The following is a 26,541-nucleotide window of genomic DNA, read 5'->3' as shown; positions in this document are numbered from 1 at the left end:
CAGTATGATCTTTGTGAAAACTGTCCTCCCTACCTGTAAAGCCTCTAGGCGATCAAAACAATGGCATCCAACTTCCTAAAAACAATCCATGTTATGCATTGAAAGGTGATATAGGGGGCATCTGGGGGTAGGCTAGTACCCCCTTGTGAAATCTGAAGTCTTGCAATTGTTAAACGAGTAATACAGATATAATTTTGTAACCACATAATACTCGGTAGTCATTGGACACCTTTGAAAACAGACATAATAATACCACACCTATAAAGAGACAGCTTCATACAACAAAATCCCATGATAAAGAATTTGATATTAAAGCATGAAAGAGCCCAAGCCAATATCGAAATATGCTAGCAAAAAACCATATAGTAATGTAACAAGTTATTACGGGTAATGGGTGAGACACACAATCACATATCACAAAACAATTAACAAATAGAGGTGAGTTATATTTAGGGGAAATCAATGTTTATTAGGCATTTTTTAGTAAAATCCAACAAAGGAAAGGGGGGGTACAGAAAAATAAAAGGGAGGGGGGACACGGATGAGGGTACAGTCCAAAGCCATCACGACATATGCAGTAAGAAACAGTATACAGCACGAACGGTGTACATTCGAGAACAACACATCTGGGTCAACAGCATGACAGCGGAAGCATCATGATGGACCGATCAAAAACGGCACCCAGAGAAGTGACATCGACGTGGCCCGTGACACAACAGGATGTGGTATATGTGAAGGGCTCCGAGTGGAGCGGGGCCAACGAGCCCGGCAAATTATAGAGTCGGGGACAACTAGGAGCTGGGTTCAGCACAGCGGATGAGGCACCGCGAGCAACCGGCAAGTGGTATCGTGACGGACCGGGGAGAGGACAAAAAGACAGAGAATCCAGGAAGGGGAAAGGAAGACAGAGAGCTGAGAATGGAGAAGGACAGGTGTGGGAAGAAGGTAAGAAAAAAAAAAAAAAAAAAAGGGGGGAGGGGGGGTGGGAAAGGCAAGGTGGGATTCTACGGAGCAGGCGTGGTCGCCAGGAGAGGGCGGACCTCGGGGCCCGAGAGGTATTGCACCCAATGATACCAGAGACGAAGATGTTTCGCAGACCTATCATCCGCCGAGCACATCAGTTCCTCAAGGACACGTCTTTGCTCCACCCGCAGGATCCACTCCCGAATCGAGGGCGGGGCAGGGTCACTCCAATGCAGGGGGATTATAGATTTGGCCGCCACCAGGAGATGACGGAGTATCGTAGATTTGTATCAAGAGACAGGATATGGCATATGCAGCAATAGGAGGAACTCGGGGGTGAACGGCAGCTGTCTGTCAGAAAGGGCTTGGGCGATGGAATGGACCGTGGTCCAAAACGAGAGCATCTGAGGGCAAGACCACCATAGGTGAAGGATCGAGCACGGGGAAGCCCCACACCTCCAGCATTCATCCCGTATGTCGGGATTGTATCGGGCTAACGTGGACGGAGAGCGATACCAACCAGCCAAGAGCTTATAGGACATCTCCTGGTCCCTGTTATTGACGGAGCACTGGTGAGTGAGGATCGATATCTTATGCCATTGCCCCTCCGTAAGGGACAGGCTCAGGGAACTCTCCCATCTCCCCACATGGGGCGGAGTGAGGTGAATTATATTTAATGTCATACATGTCTAATTGGAGGTTTATTTCAACTTTAGTTGCTGTTTCGTTTGCTGTTTCATTGTCAAATGCTGTTAAGTTACGTTACCCAAGGTCATGGCGTCCACATGATTTTTTCCAGGGGAAGGCAAAATATCCTCCCCACCTTTCCCCTCTACCACCCCAGTTTACAATCTCTGGGTGGTAAAGATTAACCACAACTTCCCCAGTTTACAATATAGTAATGGAAGACTGTATATCATGGTAACTGCAGTCAACAACAAAAAAGTCAGTGTGTAGTTTAGGCAACCACAGGCCCAGTCTATAACGACAATTCCCATGAAGTTCAGCTAGCGATATGGCTACTGGACAATATTGTAGATGCAGTCAACAAAAGTTAGTGTTTGTAATGTAGACTAAAAGTCCAATCAACAGTTACTAGATACTATTATTATAATAATCAACTAGCAATGTTCAATGTTGCTGATGAACATCATGGGGGTTGCAGTAAAAAAGAGTTAAGGTTGTGTAGTGTAGCTCTGTGATGCACAGCAAACATTCTGAGGTATTGCAAAAAAGAGGGTACATAAAGTCATGGAACCCAAACATGAGACTTGCTAGTTTTGAAGCAGTTGTGACTAATATTTGGCTCTTGGAGTGCTGTTATTACATTTCGTTGTAATTGTAACTTGTCAACTGACCATATAGGCTATGCATTATGAAGGTCTAGTTTGCACCTGTATTATGTATAGCTTGTGTGATAAGATGACACTGCTTTCTTAACATGACTCACATTGTATATGTGAATAAAATATCTCTCGGTGGTATTTATCTGAATACACTTCAAAGGGTTATCAGTGGAAACCATGGTACCAATGAGCCATGCATTGCCCTAATTGTTATAATATATAAAAGTCTGCCTTTGGCAATATTTATTATAGCAATTAATACAATTATATAGATAGCAAATATAATGTGTCTAGTCTCATTGAAATGTATCATGGAATTCTTGCTATGCAACGCTTTGGTGAACAGTTTGGCACATATAGGCTTTTTTTACATTAATATTATATTTTAACCCGTTAGATAAATATTTAAAGAGTATGATCTAAATACGGTGATACATATGACACAAAAGAATATCTTTATTATATGGACCAGTTGCTGAATTATACAAATAAATATACCTTGTGTGTATTGTATTTTTTATCATATTTGTAAAACACCATAATATTCAAACACACTATATTTAGAATTTGAGAGATATTTGGGAGAAATATATAATGGTGAATATGCACACTTTTACTGGTAAAGCTAGGCCTGTTAAATGCTCTGAAGGACTGGTTCTTGATAGCCCGTACACCCACCTTTAAAATCTGCTTGGGCAGCAACCAAGAGCTATATTTCTACATTTTGTAAAGAAGGCTGATGTAAAAGTGCAGCATGATGCCACATGAGTTCAGATGGCAGTTGCATACCTCTGATATATCGCCAGCTGGCCTTAAAGTGCCAGGGCCAATTTTTAATCTTACTCCAGTCCTGGTTCAACAGTTCAGTTTTGATTGATAGGAATCGGGGTGGCTATGAGTCCCTATTTGTTCAGTATTAAATTCACTATAACTCAGCAGCGTTATTGGAAAAATGGGAGAGAGGAAAATGAGAAGTGACATCCAGCTCCTGACTTCATAGGGTTTTTCTTTAATTCTTTATTTATATTTTCGAGTTTCAATTTTTGGATACATCACAAGGTGACAATATTAGATTTCCTACACACACTTCTGCCCTGAACGTGAGGGATTATACTGAAAATGGACCGGGCTGTGTTATGTACCTCTATCAAAATAATAGGTTTTAACTATATAACTATTTGTTGGTTAATATCTGATGAAATTACCCTACGAAGACATACAGTATACGTCATAGTTTAAGTTTGGTGGTAGTGAATGGTTATACGATTTACAAGAAGAGCTAGGACAATGGGATGAGAGGTTTTTTTTTTGGTTTTTTTTTTTGCACTGTTATCTGTGCAATATGGATAGAGATCCATCTGAGGACTGAAGAATGTTTTTTATGCCAGTGATGTCACAATGACATCACTTAGCTCACGTAATCGTTTATTTTTTTATTATTTTTAATGGGTTTTTTTTTTTACTTTTTTCAGGTGGAAACATTTTCTCACTCTCTTCCCTGTGATCCCTCTGGACTGATCACTGTGATCACCAAGAAAGTCTCCATAGACTTGCATTGGGGATTGCAATGTGCGCCATCAGCCAGTAGGGTGAGCAGGGGACAGACTCTGCAGGGGATATGCTGTTCTCTGCTTACCTTCCGGTCGCTGTCAGTAGTGGAATTAATATTTCTATATGTTTTCTGTTCTCTGGCTTATGTATAAGAAAGCCATCGAGTCGCAATGTAGTAAAAGGTATCTTGAAAAAGTATCATAAAACACAAAAATAGCAGGCTATGGTCAAATCATGTTATATTTTTTTAATTCATTAAAGGAAGGTATCCCCAAAAATTATACCAGTTCTTAAAAAAGATGAGTGATTGAGAAATGCATAAAGTCTCTCTCTGTGTGGTGAAATATTCCACAAATGTCCTTGGCAAAAGTGCATGTTACTATGCTCTGTACAATTGATGGCTTTTGTAACTTTTTGGTTTACTGCTTTAACTTGTGTTAAAAAGAAAACATAGGATAAGCCCTGGAAGAGGAGGAATCCCGGGAAGGGTGACTGGGGCTGCATAGGACCCAAGTTGAAAAGGGTAAGGTGCTGGTCAAGTAAATCAGATGTCAAATAAAGTTCGTCAAACGGCTAAAGCCATTTCTTACCCGTGCAAAACAAATAGATTATAGGACCTCTCCCAGGTGCAGCCACTCTGGCAAGAATAAAGAAATGAACAACCGCGTGAGCAGATAGCTGCTGAGCAGTCCGGAAGGCAGTAATAGCGATGATTAAGCCCGTGGGGCAAAACGCGTAAGATGAGGATTCTCTGTATCGCTCATATGGCTCCTCAACAGGAATAATAAAGCTTGTTGATTTTACGTTCGTGTGGATACATCTCTGTTTCTCCCTTCCCTAGTGCGCCGCAGCTATCTGCCCACGCGGTTGCTCATTTCAAGAAAATCAGATGGGCTGGAAAAACTGAATGGTGGCAAAATTCTCTATTTAGGGGAAGGGGTCATATATCGCCCTAATTCTATGTAATTGGTTGGATTGGCGGTTCAGTCAGGATCGTTGCCCTAGTATAATGCAGTAGCATGCCATTTTAGGTATGACCTTGCTTGTGGTGCAGAAGCCTTCGGGGCATGTGCAGGACACTCGCTGGGCAGAGTGCCTCGGTGATACCAGTTTGTTGCCACCATGCTAGTGGAGGACACCAGTGCCTTCAGCGCCAAAAGTGTGGCAGCAGTACGCCTGTACCGGGGTTGTTCATATGTTCTGCTTATTTTTTGCACTTGGATAAGTGTTGGTTGGTTAATAGTAATTGGGTGTTTATTGTGACAAAATTTTTGGCATGTCAAAATTATTTAACAGAGGGAAAAAAAATGAAAAAAAGTTTCAAAATGAATATTTTAAACATGGCAAAAACGTGGCAAATATGTGAACATATGCACATGAATGAAACACAATGATACCACTAACCAAATATAAGAAAGAAAGGATATATATAGCCATATGAGCTGAAAAGATGCTAGAGTCAAAGTTGATACCTTTTATCAGACCTGGACTGGCCATCTGACATGTAGACCGGTGCCAGATGATGTAGGTTACTTACCATAACCTCCACTCACTGGAGCCACACATACCTCAGTTAGCCTATTATCTGCCAATTTTAAATATATTATTAGTAATCAGATAAATGGTAAACAATTAGCCAAAGCATGGGCACCAGCTGCTATCAAGCAGCATTGCCCACAATGGTAAGCAGTATACTTATATACGTACGCGGGTGGGCATAATTAGAATCATTTGAAAGCTAAATGCTGCTTTATCCCATTAACCAGCTTTTCGTATATGGAGATAAAATTTTATCTCTAGAATGCTTTTGCAAATCTTTAAAAAAATAGATATATATAGTATCTTTTTTTTTCTTGTACATCGTCTGTGAGCTATTCAAAATATATAAGAGCTTTGTGAAGAAAAGTTAAAATATCTGCTCCTTTCAGCATACAAAAATGGATTTCTGATCAATAAATGCTTACTATTTCAATCTCTAAAACCCCTACACAGGCTCATTAAGATTATTGAACTGTAAAGAGTAAGAATTGTCAAGGTTTTTTGAAGCTTTTTGAAGCAATGTGCCATAGCATAGACAAGATGCACAACATTATTCTTATAAAGCATCTTTATATGAAATGTAATTAGCTGTTACATAACATTACCAAAATAGAACATACATTATTTTTAAAAATAATTATGTAAAGAAAATGTTGATGTACCGGTAGGGTAGGTTAGCATTATACGCAGAGCCGGCCTTAGGTGTTCTGGCGCCCTGTGCGGACTACTCGTCTGGCGCCCCCCCCATCCCAAAAAAAGAAAGGAATCAAAACTTGTAACAAAACCCCAATCACTATATACTACGCCAAACATTGATGTGGTGTAGGCCTACCACTTCATTGTCTGGCTTAGTAGTAGGGATGCACCGAAACGAATTCTGGACTGAAACCAAAAGTGCAGCATTTACCTGGCCGAAACCGAATATGACCCCCCCACACACACACCATAACACATAACAAAACAATTAAATAACAATATTTTTATATATATATATATATATATATATATATATATATATATATATATATAATTAACAGCAATCACATTCTTATCATGCCCGCAGATTCCAGGATGTACTCGTAGACTACCTGGCATGATAGGAGTATGATTGCCCTATGTACCCCGTCTCACTCCATTCTCCCTATCTACCCCCTCCTAACTATCTACCCTCTCCCTCTTTGAAGTTCACTTACCTTTCAGAAGTCCTGCGGTGAGGGTGCAAGGCCTCTGCCTCCCAGCTCTGCCACTGTATGGAACAGTATAGAGTGATGGGAGTTATGATGTACTTTAGAGCATAATTATATAATGAAAAATACATTGGAAATGGTACAGCATAACACCCATCACTCTCACACCCTTACCAATCCACACACATACACCAATCCACACATATACACCAATCCACACATATATACCAATCCACACACACATACACCAATCCACACACATACACCAATCCACACATATACACCAATCCACTCCACACATATACACCAATCCACACACATACACCAATCCACACATATACACCAATCCACACATATACACCAATCCACACATATACACCAATCCACACACACATACCAATCCACACATATACACCAATCCACACATATACACCAATCCACACGCATACCAATCCACACACGTATACACCAATCCACACATATACACCAATCCACACATATATACCAATCCACATGTATACCAATCCACACATATACACCAATCCACACATATATACCAATCCACACGCATACCAATCCACACAAAAAGACCAATCCACACATATATACCAATCCACACACATACACCAATCCACACATATATACCAATCCACACATATACACCAATCCACACATATACACCAATCCACACATATATACCAATCCACACATATACACCAATCCACACATATACACCAAACCACACATATACACCAATCCACACATATACACCAAACCACACACATACACCAATCCACACATATACACCAAACCACACATATACACCAAACCACACATATACACCAAACCACACATATATACTAATCCACACATATATACCAAACCACACATATATACCAAACCACACATATATACCAAACCACACATATATACCAAACCACACATATATACTAATCAACACATATACACCAATCCACTCTCACTGTCACTCTATGCTTTCCTACCTTTCCTCTTTCAGTTTCTTTGCCTCCTCTTCGCTCTTCTTCTTAGTTCTTCTGTCTTCTCTTCTTCCGGGTCAGAGGGCACGGAGACCGGTGGGCGCGGCTTCAGTGCTATGCGCCGGGATCTGACAGCAAACCCCGGCGCACAGCAGCTGTTGCCGCGGGGATCACAAGGGAGCGGTATCGGAGGTCTGTTAAAGACCTCCGATACTGCTCCCTTGCGAGCCTGCTCCTCCAGCGGCGGACATTACTGTCCGTCTCTGGAGGGGTGCCGGGTGCCCCCATACTGGCGGCAGCGGACCCCGCGGCGGCAGTGGCGTCGGACCGCGCTGCGGCGGACCCCGCGGCGGCAGTGGCGTCGGACCGCGCTGCGGCGGCGGACCCCGCGGCGGCGGCGGCGGACCCCGCGGCGGCGCCCCCTGGAGTGTGGCGCCCTGTGCGGTCGCACAGGTCGCACACCCCAAAGGCCGGCCCTGATTATACGTGTCATTAAGCTTTTCCAAGCTGAACAGTAAAAGGTTAATTTTGAAAACAATATGTGCTTGAACTAAGAAAATGTCAATATCATCCATCTTACAGCTAGTATGGAAAGACCTGGAGATATAATCCACCCAATGACTAAAGCTTCCCACAGTCTCCCATCCAATATCACCTTCTCACTCTAGTGATTACATGGCATGACTGTATGAATCACCAAGAGTGATGGATTGCAAGGCAGGAATAGTGAACTGAAGCACATAAAGTTAAATTTACTACTGCGAATTCTCATCTGCTAACAAACCTAATCATCACAAATAATAATAGTATAGTATAGTATAGTATAGTATAGTATAGTAATGCACAGTATTTTATTTAAAGTTTAGAAATGGAATCAGTAAATAATATATGTATTCTTTTTAATGTACTAATGCATTTTATGTATTTTTTTTATATATATGTGGTTTCAATGGCAATAGCTTAGTTAGATTGATGCCTTCAGCAACATATACTGTATATATGTACCGTATTTGCTCGAGCAAATGCTCTGAAAAATACCCCTCGTCTTGTAATCGGGGTCGTCTTCTAATCAGACCTCAACTAGGTCTGACTATGAGACTAAGATCCAGATCCCCCGCAACGCTGGGGGGGACCTGGATTCTCCTGTATGGTAACCTCACCTGCTTCCCCGCAGTTGGCGGCGTCTATCACCGAGCGCCAGCGAAAGTGCCAGCAGCAGCCGAGGTTGCATACCTTCCTGCTCCCGGGATAGCCCGCCAACTGCGGGGAAGCAGAGCCGGTTGGGGAGATTGCTCCAGAAGCAGGACCGGGACCCGGCGGCACTGTGCCGTCCCAAAGCAGATCCGGTAGACTCACCTCTTCAATTTTCTGGAGGAGGCGGGGCCTAGCGGGGTCACACATCGTCATGCTGAAATCATGTAGGAGCTGCAATAAGCGCCTGCTGAGGCATTGCGGTGAGTGAAGTGCCTGAGTGGGTATATTGGTGTCTGGGTAGGTAAGTGTCTGGGTAGGTAGGTAAGTGTCTCGGTGGGTAGGTAAGTGTCTGGGTGGGTAGGGAGGTGTCTGGTTGGGTAGGGAAGTGTCTCAGTGGGTAGGGAAGTGTCTCAGTGGGTAGGGAAGTGTCTGGGTGGGTATATTAGTGTCTGGGTATGTAAGTGTCCCCCTATATGCCACTCTGTCTCATGATATGCCTTTTAACCTCCTAAATGCCAGAGTGGCATATAGGGGGTTAAAAGGAATAACACGGGGCAGAGTGGCATATAGGAGGGTATAAGGCATGCCTGGGGCAGATGTGCATAACTGGCGGCAGATGAGCATAACTGGGGGCAGGTTGGTAAATAAAAGGAAATTAAAAACAAAAAAAATGAATTATTATTTACTAGTAAACATTTTTACCTATAGGGTCGTTTTATAATCAGGCATTTTCTTTTTTTTTCCTAAATTAATATTTAGATTTTGGGGGGTCGTCTTATAATCGAGCAAATACGGTATATACATACATACATTGTATTTGATATATCTATAGATATAGATATATAGCTATTACTTCAAAAGTTATTTTGAAAGGGATTACAAATGAAACCCCATAGCACATTTTCTAAATGTATTAAAACTCACAATGAAGGAAGGGATTATGGCCACCTTTGTCAAGTACCTGCTCGTGCAGTGAGGATTAACTATCCATGTTTCAATTTACAAAGGTTATATATTAAAGCTGTTCGGTATTGTAGGAAGCTGAGCACCCAAGGCAAAACAATAAAACTGGGTAAAAGAACTGAGTGAACATAAGTGAAAATATTCCATAAAAACTATATTAACATCATATTGTTTATCTAAATGGAAATTGTCAAAAGCATTGTTGTGCAATGCGAGACTTCCCCAAGAGATAGGGGTACTGTGGACAATCTGGCATTAGGGTGGTACGTGGTTGACATCCTGGGTCCACTTGACCAACAATATATCTCATAAGTGGTTGACACTAGAAGGGTTAAACAATCTCCAACTATCATTTTGAAAAGGTATCCAAGGAAAACAGGCTTTTCAAGGGGACTGAGGTTTTATAATGAAAAACCCCATCTGGAGTTAATGTTAGACTGACACCTTTTGGAAATCTCATTACAAGGATCTTGGCACATGATCCAATTGAGCTCACTATATGGTTGACTGAACCAGCGTCTACAAAGATTTATATACCCATAGCTGCCCTTGATTGATTTTGGCTTGATGCTGGTGTTCAGTTAAAGTGCTATACACATAGTAACCTCCAACAAAAAATATCAGGAAAAGGAAATTTCCCAAAAATAAGCAAAAATCTGTCAATGAGAGCTGAGCAGGGTGAAGGGGACATTACTTTTATACGGCCTTGCAGGTGTTATATCATCCTTGTAACTGAGAGAAGCTATTCAGGAGCCTTCAATGCTCTTCTTACAGAAGTACTCATGTTCACGTACTGGTGACTTGAGCAGGACATGCAACAAACAATGAATTCAAATGAAGCAATGAATGAGAGGGGCCTTTTGAAATGAATATTAAATCCCACCTTGTACAGCTTTTGTTAACTAAGGGCTCTTAGTATAAGACACTGTAAACAATTTAGTGCAGCTTATGCATAATGAGTTAACAAAGCCTGAAAAAAAATATCTGTTCACACGTGGGCTGCTCAGTAATTACTTACAAACCTCCTAAACATTCAGATGCGTCTTTTACCTTACAATGCATTGAAGGTGGGCGGTTATTACAGCTCAGCCCACACAATGGCATTTATAATGCTCTAAACAATACATTTTATCAATTCATGCAGTAGCATTATAAAGCAGTGTTTCTAAGAGATACTCTCATAAAGACAGGAGATACATGTGTTTTTCTTCTTTAACTATTTCAACACAAAAATAAAGTAGTATGTACAATCTGCTTCAGACATGCTGTACTTTCTAAGTGATCAGGTAGCTTGTGGGAGTTATAACTACTAGATTTCTTTGTTTTGTTTTTGGTCCATTCATTTTGGACAATGATTTTCACATCCTGCCCTTTTGGTTCGAAAGCAAAATTAGTTGTCTCTCCCTTCTTCTCAGACAGCTTCCATGTGCCTATCACGTTTTCCAAAGGTCCGCTTCATCTCTTGCCTCTTCTTGTACTTCTGTACATATGAGATAGAATGAGTATGCGAGAGAGAGTGTGATAGAGCGTGAGTATGAGAAAGTATAAGTAAGAGTGAGAGTGAAAAAGCAACAAAACTTAAAAGCAAATTTGGAGCTCTCTGCTTCGTTTTAGTTTGTTTCCTTGGGGGTCCTTCCTCATTTACGGACATTCCACACACTTACTCATACTCACTAACACTCACTCCATCTCACCCCACTTGCACAATTACACATCCATGCTCACACACACATACACATTTGCACATCCATGCTCACACACATACACGATTACACATTCATGCTCACACACAAACATCCATACTTATACACACACACAATTACACATTCATGCTCATACTAACACAAAATTAAACATCCATGATAAAACACACACACACAGAAGTACACATGCATGCTCAAACACACACACAGAAGTACACATACATACTCAAACACACACACAAGTATATATCCCGCCCCTGCTTACCTCTCACCACTCCAACAGACCACAAAGCATTCCTGTCTCCCTGTGCTGGTTCAAAATAGTTTAGAAAGGGTCCAGGTCTTTCTAAACAACTTTGAAGTGGAACGAGGAGACAGGAAGAAGGGGTTGCAGGGATCGCACCAGGCTCCCTCCAGGCACAGGCCCGTCGCAGCTGCGACCACTGTGTCCGCTGCGACCTCTGTAGTTATACCAGTGATTTCCCTGAAAAAGAAGGTGACAGACTTTTTCCAATTTTGGTTTCTAGTTACTTCCTATTAATGGAATCCTCAGTCTGGTAAAGGGTCTCATGTTAAATGTCATGTGCCTCATATCTAAAGTATACAGGTGAGTTGGCAGCCTTCGTGAATGTCCAACTCACATATTTACAATTATACTCACATTCATACTAGATGAAACTATATTTAGCTCGCATCAACTCAACAGATAGGCTTCACATCCAACCTCCTCTCAAGCATCCTATTGTCAGGTGCCAAATAAAGTTGCAGAGATGCTTGGAGGTTATGGTCTAACCTTATTAGGTTCCCATTCAGACAGATGTAGAATAGGAGCAAATTTCCTCAATTCTTTAGAATTGGGAAGAGGTATTTGTCCTAAAACTCCTAAATATTGGATTGGCCCATAAATAATGATTCTCTTTAAAACTCACTATGCAACTTAGATTGTCATATTGCATGGTTTATTGTAAATTGAGTTTAAATATAAATGATATGTATATTAGTTTACAAAACATTGCACCTTATAGTGTAACCGTTTTAACCACCGCCTTTAACTGTATCCACTTGTGTTTTATTTTGAAGGTTTATGGGTACTGTTAACATACAAACACTTAATTTATGTACTGTAGTGTTTTATTGTTGGTGGTATTGGGCGTTATATGTGTGAAGCTTTAGCCTCTGTATGTTTCTTGTACATATTTGTTTTACTCTTTGCAGCTATGAAAGCAAAATCTGAGACATTTATATAAGAAATGGAATTCTAACAACAAAGCAGTACCTCACTGGATTAGCTTGTTTGATGTCATACCATCATTGAATTATTTTTTCCCATCTAGTGGATACCAAAGAACCCAGTGAACCAAAATAAAACATATATTATTAATTTCCATTTAGTGTTCATTTTCTTCTTTGTGTATCCCAGTCCCTTATGACAAACACAAACCATTGTTCCTTGAAGAAACCCTTCTGGCTAATGGCAGCCTTATATTGTGTTTCTCAATTTCTATGGTGTGCACTCAACCAGTAACTGAGATGGGAAAAGCTCCTGTGCTCTGTGTAAGCAGCCATGTCACGCATGGGTAATTTCATAGAGTGCAAGCATTTCTGTAATGACACTCAAGAGATGACAATACTACAATATAGATATGTCAGATGTTCCAGCATTGGCAATTTTATTCAAGAAACTTAGGTTCTGAATTGCATCATAAAAAGCAACTATAAATTACGTTATGTATCTGTGGAACACAATTCTATGCACTCTTCTTGTGGCTGATAAGTTTTTAAAGGACACTAAACATCAAGTTTAAATGTGTTATGCCAAAGGACCTACACTCACCGGCCACTTTATTTGGTATACCTGTTCAATTGCTTGTTAACAAAAATAGCTAATCAGCCAATCACATGGCAGCAACTCAATGCATTTAGGCATGTAGACATGGTCAAGACAACTTGCTGAAGTTCAATCCGAGTATGGGCAGGTGTTTGCGTGTGTTTATGGTCAGGTGTATGTAAAGGCAGCGTATCAGGGCAGTGTAAATAAAATAGCCTCTGCAAAAAAATAGCTGGGGGGGCACAATTCTCTTGTCTCAGGCGCAAAAGGAGCTAGCTATGGCTCTGGGTGATGGGCATGGATGATTGCTTTGGGCATTAAACTGTCCCTTTAAGTATGAAAATATTGTGTGCTTTTTATTTGGTTGTTATATTTGTAATAAAAGAAATAAAAAACAGAACCTACATAAAACAATACCCTGTTTGCTATAAAAATACCAAGATCTTTGGTGCAACATCCGCCTGCATTACAGTTTATATTGTCTTCCAATCACACACAAGTCTTGAAAGCAGTGTCATTAGCCCACTTTCAAAGCAAAGAGATTAAAAGAGATGAAAAATCCTCCCAGTGCCTGTTATGAAGGCTGACCAGGTGTTTGCACCTGCCTGGGTGAAATCAGCCAGCAAGAACTTCTCCTCAAAGAAGCAGATATCAGCCTGGGCTTGCTAATCATTTTACAAAAAAACACAGTTTGTTTGAATTGTATTATGTAAATTCTTGAAGAATATAAATGATGATTTGAATAATGATACATGTATTTTTTAGAAATCGAAGATTATGACAGGCAGCTTCATGAATTTACATTTACTGTACTTGGCTGCAATGTATGTATAGATGTTTTTATTATTTAGGTATAACAGGTATGCTTAGTGCTTTATAGATTTGTGCATTCGGATGTTCCCTTCTCTTTCGTGGCAAATCCGTCCGTCAGAGCACTTATGCAAAAGGAAGGAGTCACAAGAACAGTCTCTTCCTCCTTCCTCCAATCGGTGGAGAGGGTGTGCCAGGAGGCCCGGTTCACAGAGGAGTGGATGAAGAAAGATGACACGGGGATAGACAGATGAAGAAAGAAGAAAGAAGAACAAGAAAAGGCAAGAAGAGAAGTGGAACTGCAGGAAAGGAGACAAGGACACAGAAGCAGTCGGTAGAGAAGGTAGGGAGAAGTTAAGACAGAGCGTGAAAGAGAGTCAATAAGAATGTGAGAGAGTGAATGAGGGTGAATGACAATTTATCTTGCTTCTGAATGGAAAACACCCTCATAGAAGGGCAGGAAATTAAATTCATTGTCCAAAAACAAATGGACCAAAAGCAAAAGTAAATATTTGTCCATTTGCAGTAATATATTAAGTATAGTAGTCATACAGATATTTTGATCAGGATACAATGGAAGTAAGTGATATGAAATACACTAGAAAAATAATTCCTTGTACAATCAGTCCCTACATGTAAAAGTCCTATAGAATAACAATATCACTAAATCCGTACAGGATCTTAAAACATTTAATAATAATCATGACTACATTTTATAGATTTTGAAACTTCTACTTTAACAGATTTTGCCTGCCCATAACACAACAGATTTTTTTAGTTATTCACCATATTCCCTGATTTTTTGCTGAATCCTATCTACTAAGGTTTACAATCCAAAGATTTCACTGAGACCACGATCACTACAACAGCATGTAAAAAAGAAAGTCTGATTACTGCCACTCTTCAATGCAATTCCTGATTCTTCTATATTCTCTTGACACCACTGATAATTGTTTGGTCTTCCAAAGTATCCATTACTTAGGTCGCCATGACATGGTTCTTTTGTTGTTCGCATACTAAACATTTAACTATTTTTCACCCTTACTTGTGCTTTATTCTATATATGCTAAATTCCCTAAGGATCAGGTGTGAAGACTCTGAGTATTGTTAGTATATATTGGATCCTGAACAAAATATACTTAAAACGTATCATTCAGTAATGTATGAATTGCAGGTAAGTTGTGCAGGGATGAAACATGTAAAGGTTGACTGTCAGGAAAATGTATTTGTAGGGGCTGTGAGGGCATGGTTTTATTTTCCTTTGCGTGACACTTAACTTTAATCCTCCTCTGCTTCTCCAATAGACTCAAGATCCTCATAGTTTGCTTTTTTATGTTTTCCTACTTACCATAATGTGGAATTATAGCCCAAGCCATAGCGGATGCGTAGATCCCACCAATCATCCAAAACATGCATAACCAACTTAAATGTTCTCCTCTCTTCTCCCTTGCAAGCACTTCAGAAAAGTAAGAAAATGCTGTGGGAAGTGCTCCTCCGATGCTAGAAAAAAAAGAGAGAATATAATTTTCAAATGAGAACCTCATTTTAGATTTAGGTAAAACCAGCATACCGTTATCCCATTTCTCCCCATGGTCTTAAAGGGACCAGTAATGCAGATGATGCAAAATACATAAACAGTTTATACATAGCTTAGTGGTGATAGCAGTACAGCTTGGACACAGACAATCACCCCAAAAGCACTTGTTATGATGCTGTACGTTCCTGACCTCTTTAACGTACAAAGTAAAATAAGGCAATCTTATTTTTTTACCTTCCAACCTGTACTACCAAATACCGCAATTGAATGCTAAAATGTTTTTAATGCTTTTCAATTTTAGGAATAAAATACCAGTATATACTAATTAAAAAAACAGGATAAAATAAAGTCTAGAATCAATACACAGTAGCACCGTTCTTAAAGGCAAATATCTATTAACATAAATCTGAGTGAATTACATTTGTTTTTCCGGTATCAATGCTATTGGTAGTTATTAGATGGTAATAGGCAGGGAACATGCAGGAAGTTTGTGAAAACTGTGCTGAGCTGAGCCTTATGAATATGCATAAGGGTCAGACAACAGGAAGTGACATCATCCCTCAGCAAGGGTCAGAACGGCAGACACTGGGAATAGAGTGCAAAGCAAGCACATAAGGTGTCATGATACAGAACTGGAACAAATAAAAGTTGACTTAACAGAACCTTTGTGGATCATTCTTCATACCAAAAAGGGTGAATAACACAAAAACTAGTTGAAGAGTAGGTGTGACAAGATGCTGCTCCCCTGCTCGGAGATTGAAGAAACTGACCCAGGGTTCCAAGCTTCACCTAAAGGGTCAAAGCATCCATCTTCCAGGTTATGTCCATTTGAGAGACATTATCTGACATTTAGCATTTAGTAAATATGACAGTCTAGAACACATACATGGCTTATATGTAGCTGACTGAAAACATATCCTCTGAAGTGCTTTAACTGTTTTTGTGCTGGCATGGGACATTTCCTCTATTACTTTTATATTGTGAATTACTTTAACAAGTTCCTTCTAATCGGTGGTTTTATCCAACTTCCAGTGCCTGGCTACCACAAGCTTATCTGCCATCAGCACACTTAATAACTAACTTCCTATGCTGGGAAATTTCACTGGGAAAAGGTGAAGAAGGGCAATCTAGGGACAAGGGGCCATGTTATATTGGAATAATTTGCTGATTAATCTCAATATCCCACTACAAAATTCCTGCAGGTTAGGGTACTGCCACTGGAATAGTTCCCATACCTCCACACTTCCTCCAACATAAAGGAGATGATCACGCAAAAAGTTTGGCTAGAGTACCATCATATTAAGTGTTTCCAATGGGCTGATGCAATTAGACACGTTACTTGTAGTAAAAATAATCCTCTCATATTCTTCTTCCTAGAAGTGACAACCCAGGTCACTCTCGCACTTGGCCACATAAGATAGTTTATAGGGCTTTTATAAGTTGTGAAGAAAGGTAACATTATGAAATGGCCCCTATTATGATGGGGACCTTCAGACCCAGCTCTTCCAAATCATGCCAAGGAGGGAATCTCTTTTCAGCCAATCCATTGGCTGGGACAAGTAGTGCCAGACCTGAAGATGTTTTAATTTGTCTATCCTGGATGTTTGTCCTTTACTAGAATTTAGCTGCTTTAGATAGTATGGCTGCCTGATAATATGCTCACAGTAGTGGGACTCTCAGACCCCCCATATGAATTGGAGGCCATTGTATTTGCCTTGAGATTCTAAGCCTCATATTGTTTTACCACTTGTTCAAACAGGATACGGGGATCAAAGTCAGGATGGTTCTGAACACATACAATATCTTAAAGACTAAATATAAATTTATAACTGCTATGTATCCCACCCACAACAGTTCAAATGCAGACTATGCACATCTGAACCCAGCATTGCCACTCTGCCCCCCCAGATATGCCACTCTGTCCCCCAGATACATCTTATACCGCCTGATATGCCACTCTGCCCCTCTGATATGCCACTTTGCCCATCTGATATGCGATTCTGCCCCCCAGATATGCGACTCTGCCCCTCAGATATGACACTCTACCCCCCAGATATGCCAATCTACCCCCCAGACATACCACTCTGCCCCCTGGCATGCCACTCTGCTCCTCTGATATGCCTTATAACCCGCTATATGCCACTCTGCCCCCCCAGATATGCCTTATACCTCCCAGATATGTGACTCTGCCCCCCAGAAATGCCACTCTGCCCCCGACATATGCCACTCTGCCCCCGACATATGCCACTCTGCCACCCTGATATGTCTTAAACCCCCAGATATGCCACTCTGCCCCCTGATAAGCCACTAATAGCAAAAACCATTTCATTCCTTTGCCAGATATAGATGAGTCATTTTTTTCCTCTCACAAATTTTCTGGGTTAGTTGGTTGGTTGACAGTAATTACAAGATTACAAGTTACTTTCTCTGGGATCAGGCAGGCTTAAACAACGGTTTTGGCAGCATTCCCAGAAAATGTGGTCAAGGTTAAAAGTGTTAAGCATTCAGAGTCCAATAAATCTAACAGGGGCTGCTATTACATATGAAACTTTCCAGGAAACAATCAATGAGAGGGTGCAAAAGGTTACATACAGCAAAAGAAAAAAAGCCGAAAAAATGGTTAACCATTTCAATGTCAGACATATCTATACTGAACAAATCTAAGGTCACTCTAAAACTAAACTTTTGGTGGAAGTTGCAGTAGTCCAGACGGGATATCACAAGAGAGATTTATATTTTAGTCTTTCTTCTGTGAAGAATGGGCAGATTTGAGAGATGTTTTTCAGGTGAAGGTGGCAGGATTTGGTGAGAGACGGGATGTGAGGAATGAAGGAGAGATCAGAGTCAAGTGTCTGATCAGTTGGATTGTGGAGTTGTGTCAACAGTAAGAGAAATATCAGGAATTGTGGACATAGCAGATGGCGGTATAACCATAAGCTCTGTCTTAGAGATGTTGGTAAAGGGATACTGTCCATGATACAATTCCTGAAAGACAGTCAGTGAGTCAAGTTAGAAGAGAAGATGAAAGATGAAATATAGATTAGGGTGTCATCTGCATATAGGTGGTATGTTTTTACGAAGTCAGGTCTGGTCAGCCGAGTTAACCATTAACATGATTGACCACTTACAACAAGTTTTAGAAGTTTAACTTTAATAAGACATTGTATTTGATATTGTGATCAATTGGGAACTATTTACATAACTTAGTAAGATGTTTAGAAATTTTTTTTGGAAATACAACAAATTTCAATATTATAATATATATATATATATATATATATATATATATATATATATATATATATATATATATATTGTGACACAATACCCCTTCACTCTGGTACTCTGTCCGGGAATCTTTACTCACACACAGTCTTCCAGGCTGCAGAGATGGCTCAGACACGAGGAGGGTAAAATAAAAGGCGGGGCCTGTTTTATTTTGTCACCACAGGCATTACAGAAAATAAAGAAATCAAAACAAAAAGCCTTGCTCTTGTGAGCACTAACTAATACACGGTTCTCCAACCTAACTGCAGTTGGACGGCTTATCCGTTCCAACTAAACAAAATAACAATGTATGCAATATTAGCAGCTCTCTACCTCTCTCCCTCTCTCCCTCTCTCCCTCTCTCCCTCTCTACCTCTCTCCCTCTCTACCTCTCTCCCTCTCTCCCTCTCTCCCTCTCTACCTCTCTACCTCTCTACCTCTCTACCTCTCTACCTCTCTACCTCTCTACCTCTCTACCTCTCTCAGGGAGCCAAATGATCTCTCTTGCACTGAGATCAGCAGGCTACTTAACTGCCTCTCCCATTAATTAGTGGAAACAGGTGAGTGCTTAGGAGAGTATTCAGGAATCTCCGGACTGGATTCTCACCTGCTGGTCTTCGGCTGCTCACAAAATGTGGAGAGGAGCACTGGCCCGGCCTACTCTTCAAATGCTCCACACAAATAACAGACATCAATAATTCCATTATTAACAAGACATCTCCCTGGGGCTAGTAGAAACTATTGTGGGTAACCACCCTGCAAAATATAAGGGGATATATACATTCCCTCCATTATCATCCCCTGCTTTCTGTCACAATATATATGACAGAAAGTTGGCTCAAGTAATGTATTCAAATTTGTGGAGGTAAAAAAATGGTGCAAGTTCACGTCTGTGCCCTAGCTGTGATGGATGATGTTTTACAAAAGTAATTTATCAAGCACTGCATGGTAAGTTGCTTCATCAAGTATGCTAATAAAACTGACTTTTCAAGACATTATACAGCTCAGGAGTTGTTGAACTAAAACGCCAAGAATTCTAAGCCAGTCAGTGCCTAGCTTTGGGAATAAGTTGATTCAGAACTTGCATACTTCTGCAAGATGTGCTTGCATGATAAAATCAAATTCAATTATATATATTTATTAACGGCACTATATTTATTAATGCCACAGAAATGTATTCTAAACGCCTCAGAAAAATGTTCCCATACCTCTTTATTTTTACTCTGTTGCCCATCTGTGCTAGTGCATGCCCATGACTGGCTCCCCAGACCCCCAGAATTAAATTTAAACTCATGACCTTTACCTACACAGTCCCTCTATACCTACGCTCATATCTCCAAATACTCTCCTTACTACCCTCTTTGCTCTGTTTGCCTTTTAGATTCCTCACCACTAACTTCTTCACATAACCCTTACTTAGAACACCATTTTCTGAGCGGTTTTCTGGTCGCCTTTTCACTATGAGTGTTTACAGACGACAGAGAGAAAGAGAGGAGAGGACAACTAAAAGGAGAGAGAAGATGGAAAGGACAGACAAGAAACAAGAACAAAGAGAAGGGGAAAGAAATGAAAGAGAAGAATAGAGAGAGTAGAGAACTCAGAGAAAAAAGTCATGTAGAGAATGTAGAATGTAGAGAATGGATATAGATGAGAGGGGAGAGAAAAAGGCATTGACATAAAAGAGAAATGGGAAGGGAAAAAAGCAATAGGAGGAAAGAGGGAAAAAGAACAATAGAGCGCTGCAGGCAGTATCAGTAACCATTTTCTTTCCACAGAACTTGTTGGCAGGACTGTGGGCCATCTCTACGGTTTAAAGATTTCCTGCATATATACACTTCGAGAGGTTAACTCAACTTGTGTTATGTGTATCAACTAGAGCATGCATAAAACATAAACTATTTAAACTATTTCTCTCACTCATGCTGAATATTGTGCCTTCCTCTACAAGTGTACCACCACTTTTCAGTGCACTCTGAAGTGAGGCAACCAGCCACTTTCTCTTTAAAAGGCTGCTCAGTCCCCCACCTGCGGAATTCTGGCTAACATGACCACCGACCAAGCATTTCATGGGACATAAGGAGGTACATATGGGGCCTGGGACTTACTTTATTCTGGTACTGATCAGTTTAAACCCTAGCAAAAGGTATTGAAGTCTCTGTCATTCTTTGTGGCTAGCCTCAGCTCCTTCCTCCTATAAGGAACAGAGGAAAGAAAGGTCCAAGGGGGCCAGTCCTATGAGGTTCACGTGCATGCTGGTAGCATCATTCTTGAACAGAGACTTATATTGGATAGTAATCAAAGTTGTGTAGTTTAGATTCCCTCAGTGTGCTTTTGCAACATGTGGATTATGTAGCTAATCTTATCCAATTTATAATCATTAAATTGGTGTTATTCCTAATGAGTACCTAATTCTCATTATCATGCATATTAGTAAATATTCACATTTGTTTCAAATTATTAGGATGCAAATTTTAACATGTCGAACTGCATTTCAAAATATTAATAATTTATCCATCTTAGAATAGTCATATAGTTTCAACATTCAGGCAGAAGTGGAACTCGGAGTTGAAATGGTTAACCTACAGATACAATACCATTTGAATCAAAACTAATAAGTGTTTTCTGGGATTAATATTGACTTTGAATTCAACCTAATTTATAACCTGTCCAAATTTCCATTATCTTAAACATGAAAAATGTGTATTTTTGAAACTGACAAAGCCCAAGAAACAGATCTTCACATCATAAATCATTTGTGGAAATCCAATAATACATTGCTGTTACTGTGGCATATAATAGTCTGTGGTATTTTTTTTTTCAGATAAATAAAATAGCATTGGACTTGCAAAATGATGTAAAAAACAAGACTAGACATTGAACCACAACCTTTTTAACCTGAGAGGCACTGTTGTAACCGTGTCAAATAAATGTTGGCTGCTACACAGGTCATATTGTAGGAAGAGTGGTCATCAAAGGTCCAGCCCCAAGCTTTGTGTAGGTGAGCAGAATACTTTAGGTAGAGGAAAGGTATAGTGAACAATAATCAAGTAGCGATGGTGGCCAACCATTGACACTTAATATGCTGTGGATGTTTTCTTCCCCATAATACTTAGCTAGCCGCTGGCCATTCGGCTACATGGTTACTGGAGACCAGAGCAGCTGGGAAACCATTTATAGATCATAAGTTTGGGTCATAGCTGCACAGCTAAAAAACTGAGCTATAAAAGAAAATTTAAAATCTGGTACAATACACAATTAGGTGTAATACACAAGCTCAACTGTAAATACAGTATGTTTCATATAATACCATACATTCCATATAATATAACAAGCTCCACAAAATAGTGAAGATATGTTCACTGCTGATTATTTTCAGTAGCTGAAAATTAAAATAGGTAAGATAAATTCTTATTTTACAATGTAGGCTCATAAGCAGGGCTGTCATAAGCCCCCATTCTTGGCAGGAACCTTCTATTAAAATGCTAAAAGGCTAGATTGCAAGCTCATAGGCATGGTCGTGAACTCATATTGTATCTTTGTGTGTAAATGTATAAATGTTAATAAATAAAGAATAATAAAAGTAATATAATTTTTTTTAGAGCCCCGCTACTTTTTTACCAACTGGTAAAAATTGCAACTCTCTTGCATGCTCACTTAAACTCCCACTTTCAGGACTAAATGCCTAATCCTAGCTAGGCTAGAGGTAACCATGCCAGCAGTGGTGTACTTTGCAGACCTCCTGAGAAGGTGGTTTGAGGAACAGGCCAAAGGAAGACATTAAACTATACGTGCTATTCAGCCTTTTCACATTGTGCCTAGAAATATACCAACTAGAAAATATACCAACTAGACTTAGTGCATTAGTATTTGGGTGACCATGAAAAATAACACGAACGGTGGATTTTCGTTTCCGAAGAAACAAACATGGCAGCGTCAAAACGTACACGAAGACAAAGACACACAACACAAAGAATCTTCATGTTCATCTTCATCTTTCTTAATATCTCCAACTAATCTCCCTGGTCCCTTCCCCCTCTAGCCTACCTAATTTACGCACCAATGCAGGGGTTAATGGGAGTGGAAATCCGTAGGATCGCACGAGGAGTTAAAGGTCCGTGCAAGCGATTCTGCATTGGTTGATGCCAGAGGAGGCCCCTGCCAGCGACCAATAGAGTCACTCTTATGGACCTTTAACTACTGTTGACTTCCCAGGCCAAGTTTTAGCGTCAGGAGTGCAATTGACTCTATTGGTTGCCGGCAGGGAGCTCCTCTGGCGTCAACCAATGAAGAAGCTCCCTGCCGGCGACCAATAGATTTAACTCCTGGAGCAGGGAGAATAATGGTCTGCCTTCAGGAGTTAAAGGTCTGTATAAGCAACTCTACTGGTCGCTCGTATGGACCTTTAACTCCTGGAGCGGGGAGACCATAAAAGCGACTCTACTGGTCACCAGCAGGGGGCTCATCCAACATCAACCAGTGAAGAGCAGCTGCACTTCATTGGTTGATGGCAGAGGATGCCCCTGCCGGTGACCAATAGAGTTGCTCGTATGGACCTTTAAAATCCTGGCTCCAAAGACCCAATATTAACCCCTTCAAAATAAAAAAAGAAAAAAGAAACACGAAAAATGTTCACGAATATTCACCCAAACCGAACACAGGAATGGGCGAATATTCATATAATATGACATTTTTTTCCCCATGAAGATGAACATGTAGAGTTTGCCGGCATCCAAGTCTAATACCAACCATACCTCACTTATGAGGCCTAGGAGACATATGACTAGGGTTGTTGGATCCTTTGTGCAGAGGAAATTTGCCACACATTTTGGTTCTAGACGGCCCTTGTGAGTAGGGTTAGTGTGATATGTAATATTCAGGTTTTCCTGAGAAGGGATTCACCATAGGGAAAGTGATTATAAATATTGTCTGTTCTTGGCCAGTCTCCCCAATTTTATAACGTAATAAGAAACAAAGCATGGCTATAATATGACGGCGATATAAAAGATTTCTTGAGATGCAACGTTGCTGCAAACCCTATTGTTTGCAGCATACAAAAACTCAATGATAAACAAAAAGATGGCACTGCAGGAATCTATGGAAAGGAATATTTTCTTAATGATTCTTCAGTGAGTCATAACTGACCCAGACAGTAAGGCTGAGGCACTGATTCATGACACTATAAGAAATATGTCATATAATTTTAGCTTTTGTCTTGTTTTTCCAGACACACTGGAATGCAATTATCAAAATAACCGTCTGGTTTGATCTGTGAGACTGGGTGCCAAGAGGATACTGTACCAAGTTTTCTCATTGAATGTTGCGGCAAAAAGCAACAGTAAAAGAGCTAAACATGTCAGTTACATGATATTATGCATTATCAACATCCAATACCAGTGAGCTTCGTCTGTAAGAATGGCTAAGATGGCCCTGGATAAAGCACAGCTACCTATGTATGATGCCCACTTAATATGCATTGTTCTTAGAAGCAGCTTAGAGCTTACTGCTGGAAAAGCTCAACATGTTTGGCTCTCCATAATGCATAGAAGTGAGTTGAAAATGTATCTTCTCCTCGAATCCCCAAAACTACTCCATTGTTTCATTTTTTATTGCAGGGCTCTATTAACACAGAGGACAGCTAATTAACACATAAAAATCATATTATTACCATTGCTAATGGTGGGTATTTGTCCGTATAGTGTATCTGCAGATATTACAAATGTATCGGGACTCCAATAGTAACACTTACAGTTGAAATATCTAGCAGGGATGAAATTTCACGAACTGGCAAAGGTGGCATCCTCTCACTGTACCACGCTTGAATTCACTGAGCTCTTCAGAACAACCCATTTTTTTTTATAAATGTTTATAAATACACTCTGAGGAAGCCTGTGCTAGGCGAAACGCGTTTGTGTATTATTTTATATTAACCCTTTGTTGGTTTTTATTGTTTTTTATTACCAAAAGTTTAAAATAAATAAGTTTTTTTAAAAAACTTTTTTATCTTGCTCCTGGACCTTTTTTAATTTACAAGACAAAATATCTTGTCAGCCACAACTATATCCTTGGTGGGGATTTTACCACCTATGCGCTGAGGAGTGAGCAATTCTATCATTGCTCACCAAAACGGAACTGTGGACATTCCAGACTGCTTCAAAGGCTGAGGCTAAAGAAATTCCAAGGCAAGGATTATACCACCTAAATGCACATCTTGGGGCTAACTGAAGAAGCCCATATTACATAGTGCTGCCAAAGAAATCTTTAAGGCGAGGATTATATCGCCCAAGCGTATACTTTGGGGCTAACTGAAGAAGCCCCCACCAAATGTGAGTAGCCCTTTGTGGCCTTCATTTCAAACAAAAATAAGCTTTGAGACATATTGCACTATTGTGTTTTTCTTTCTTTTATATATCTCATACACATCCGTGAGAGCGCAGCCACTAACCCCCTTGTGAAGTACTCTACCTGTCTAAGCCAAGAAGAGGAAACCTTGGCAAGTGGTTCTGCTGCTACATCATCATCTACAATAACTTTGTTTTAAAAAGGACTTTTTTTTTTTTTTTTTTTTTGTTGTTGTTGCTTTTAGCGCTTTTATCCTACCCCTTTTAAATGTTTATAAATGCTGACTGCATGGCTAGGTGCTTGGTTTTATACATCTATGGAAATAGGGTCTGATTGAAACACTTAAATTCAATAATTAAGAGGTGTGTCCCAATACCGTTGTCCTTATAGTGTATATTCATTCAATCATTTAAACTGTAGCAGGGAAAATCCATAATTCTAATGGCAGTCAATACTTTCCTTCAATAGCTTCTTTTAATTACAAAAAACATCACTAATCAATATTTGTTTAAACAAAAGATTTTCAATCAGTAATCATGCTATGGTCCATGAGCTCCCCTTTGTAAAATATTAGGTTGGTCAGATTGCAGTTTAATAGCATTTAGGACAGTGATTTCCAGGGAGCCGTTGTATATGTAGGCCAACTTCCAGGTCCAGGGGGTAAGTACAGCTGAAAGCTGAAAGAGGCCATGCTCTTGAGATTATAGTATTAACACACAGTGCGCAAAAATATTGTGTGTAAAGTATGGGAAGTGTGTTACTTCCTGTTTGTGCTCACTGCAGTGTTGCAATGAAACTAAATTCTTTTGGTGAATGTCAAACAAAAACAGAACTTTAAAATAAAGTCCCTGAATTACCTCCCACATGTACATATTTTTCAAAAGTAGAAAGCCCAAGATTTAATTTAGTGTATCTCTACACTTTAAAAGCAGCTATTTTACCACCAATCTCTGCCAAAAGTTTGCCAAACTTTGCCAAATAGGTAACATCTTTGGTGATTTTTCCCACACAGATTGCAATTCAGGTATACTATGTGTTCAGCAAAATCGCTTGAGTGATACCACCAATACATAGGTTTGTTAGATTGCTTGTTGGCTAAAAGGTCACATTTGGAACATGTGCGTTTCAGTTTTTAATGTGGAATTTTGTCATCTTGTGCCCATGTCCTATTTGGCACATTTTTGAAGCAGGCCAATTTAATTTACCCCAACCAAACCATACATTTTTGAAAACTTAGACACCCCAAGACATTTCAGTTGCTGACATTTTAACACTTTCAATCCACTAATGTTACCACCAGCCTTTGTCAAAGTTTG

General features: G+C 40.0%; 1 protein-coding gene across 1 annotated transcript in view; it reads right to left on the bottom strand.

Moving 5' to 3' along the window:
* Positions 1-26,541, bottom strand: part of SV2C (synaptic vesicle glycoprotein 2C) — an 85,619-nt gene that overhangs the window by 17,964 nt on the left and 41,114 nt on the right. Inside the window, exon 4 of the mRNA XM_053447960.1 lies at positions 15,431-15,582. Within this exon, the coding sequence (XP_053303935.1) occupies positions 15,431-15,582 (152 nt within the window). The remainder of the gene's footprint in view (positions 1-15,430; positions 15,583-26,541) is intronic.

The sequence above is a fragment of the Spea bombifrons genome, chromosome 1 (assembly GCF_027358695.1).
Source record: "Spea bombifrons isolate aSpeBom1 chromosome 1, aSpeBom1.2.pri, whole genome shotgun sequence".
Lineage (NCBI taxonomy): Eukaryota > Metazoa > Chordata > Amphibia > Anura > Pelobatidae > Spea > Spea bombifrons.
This window is presented reverse-complemented; position numbering and strand designations above follow the sequence as displayed.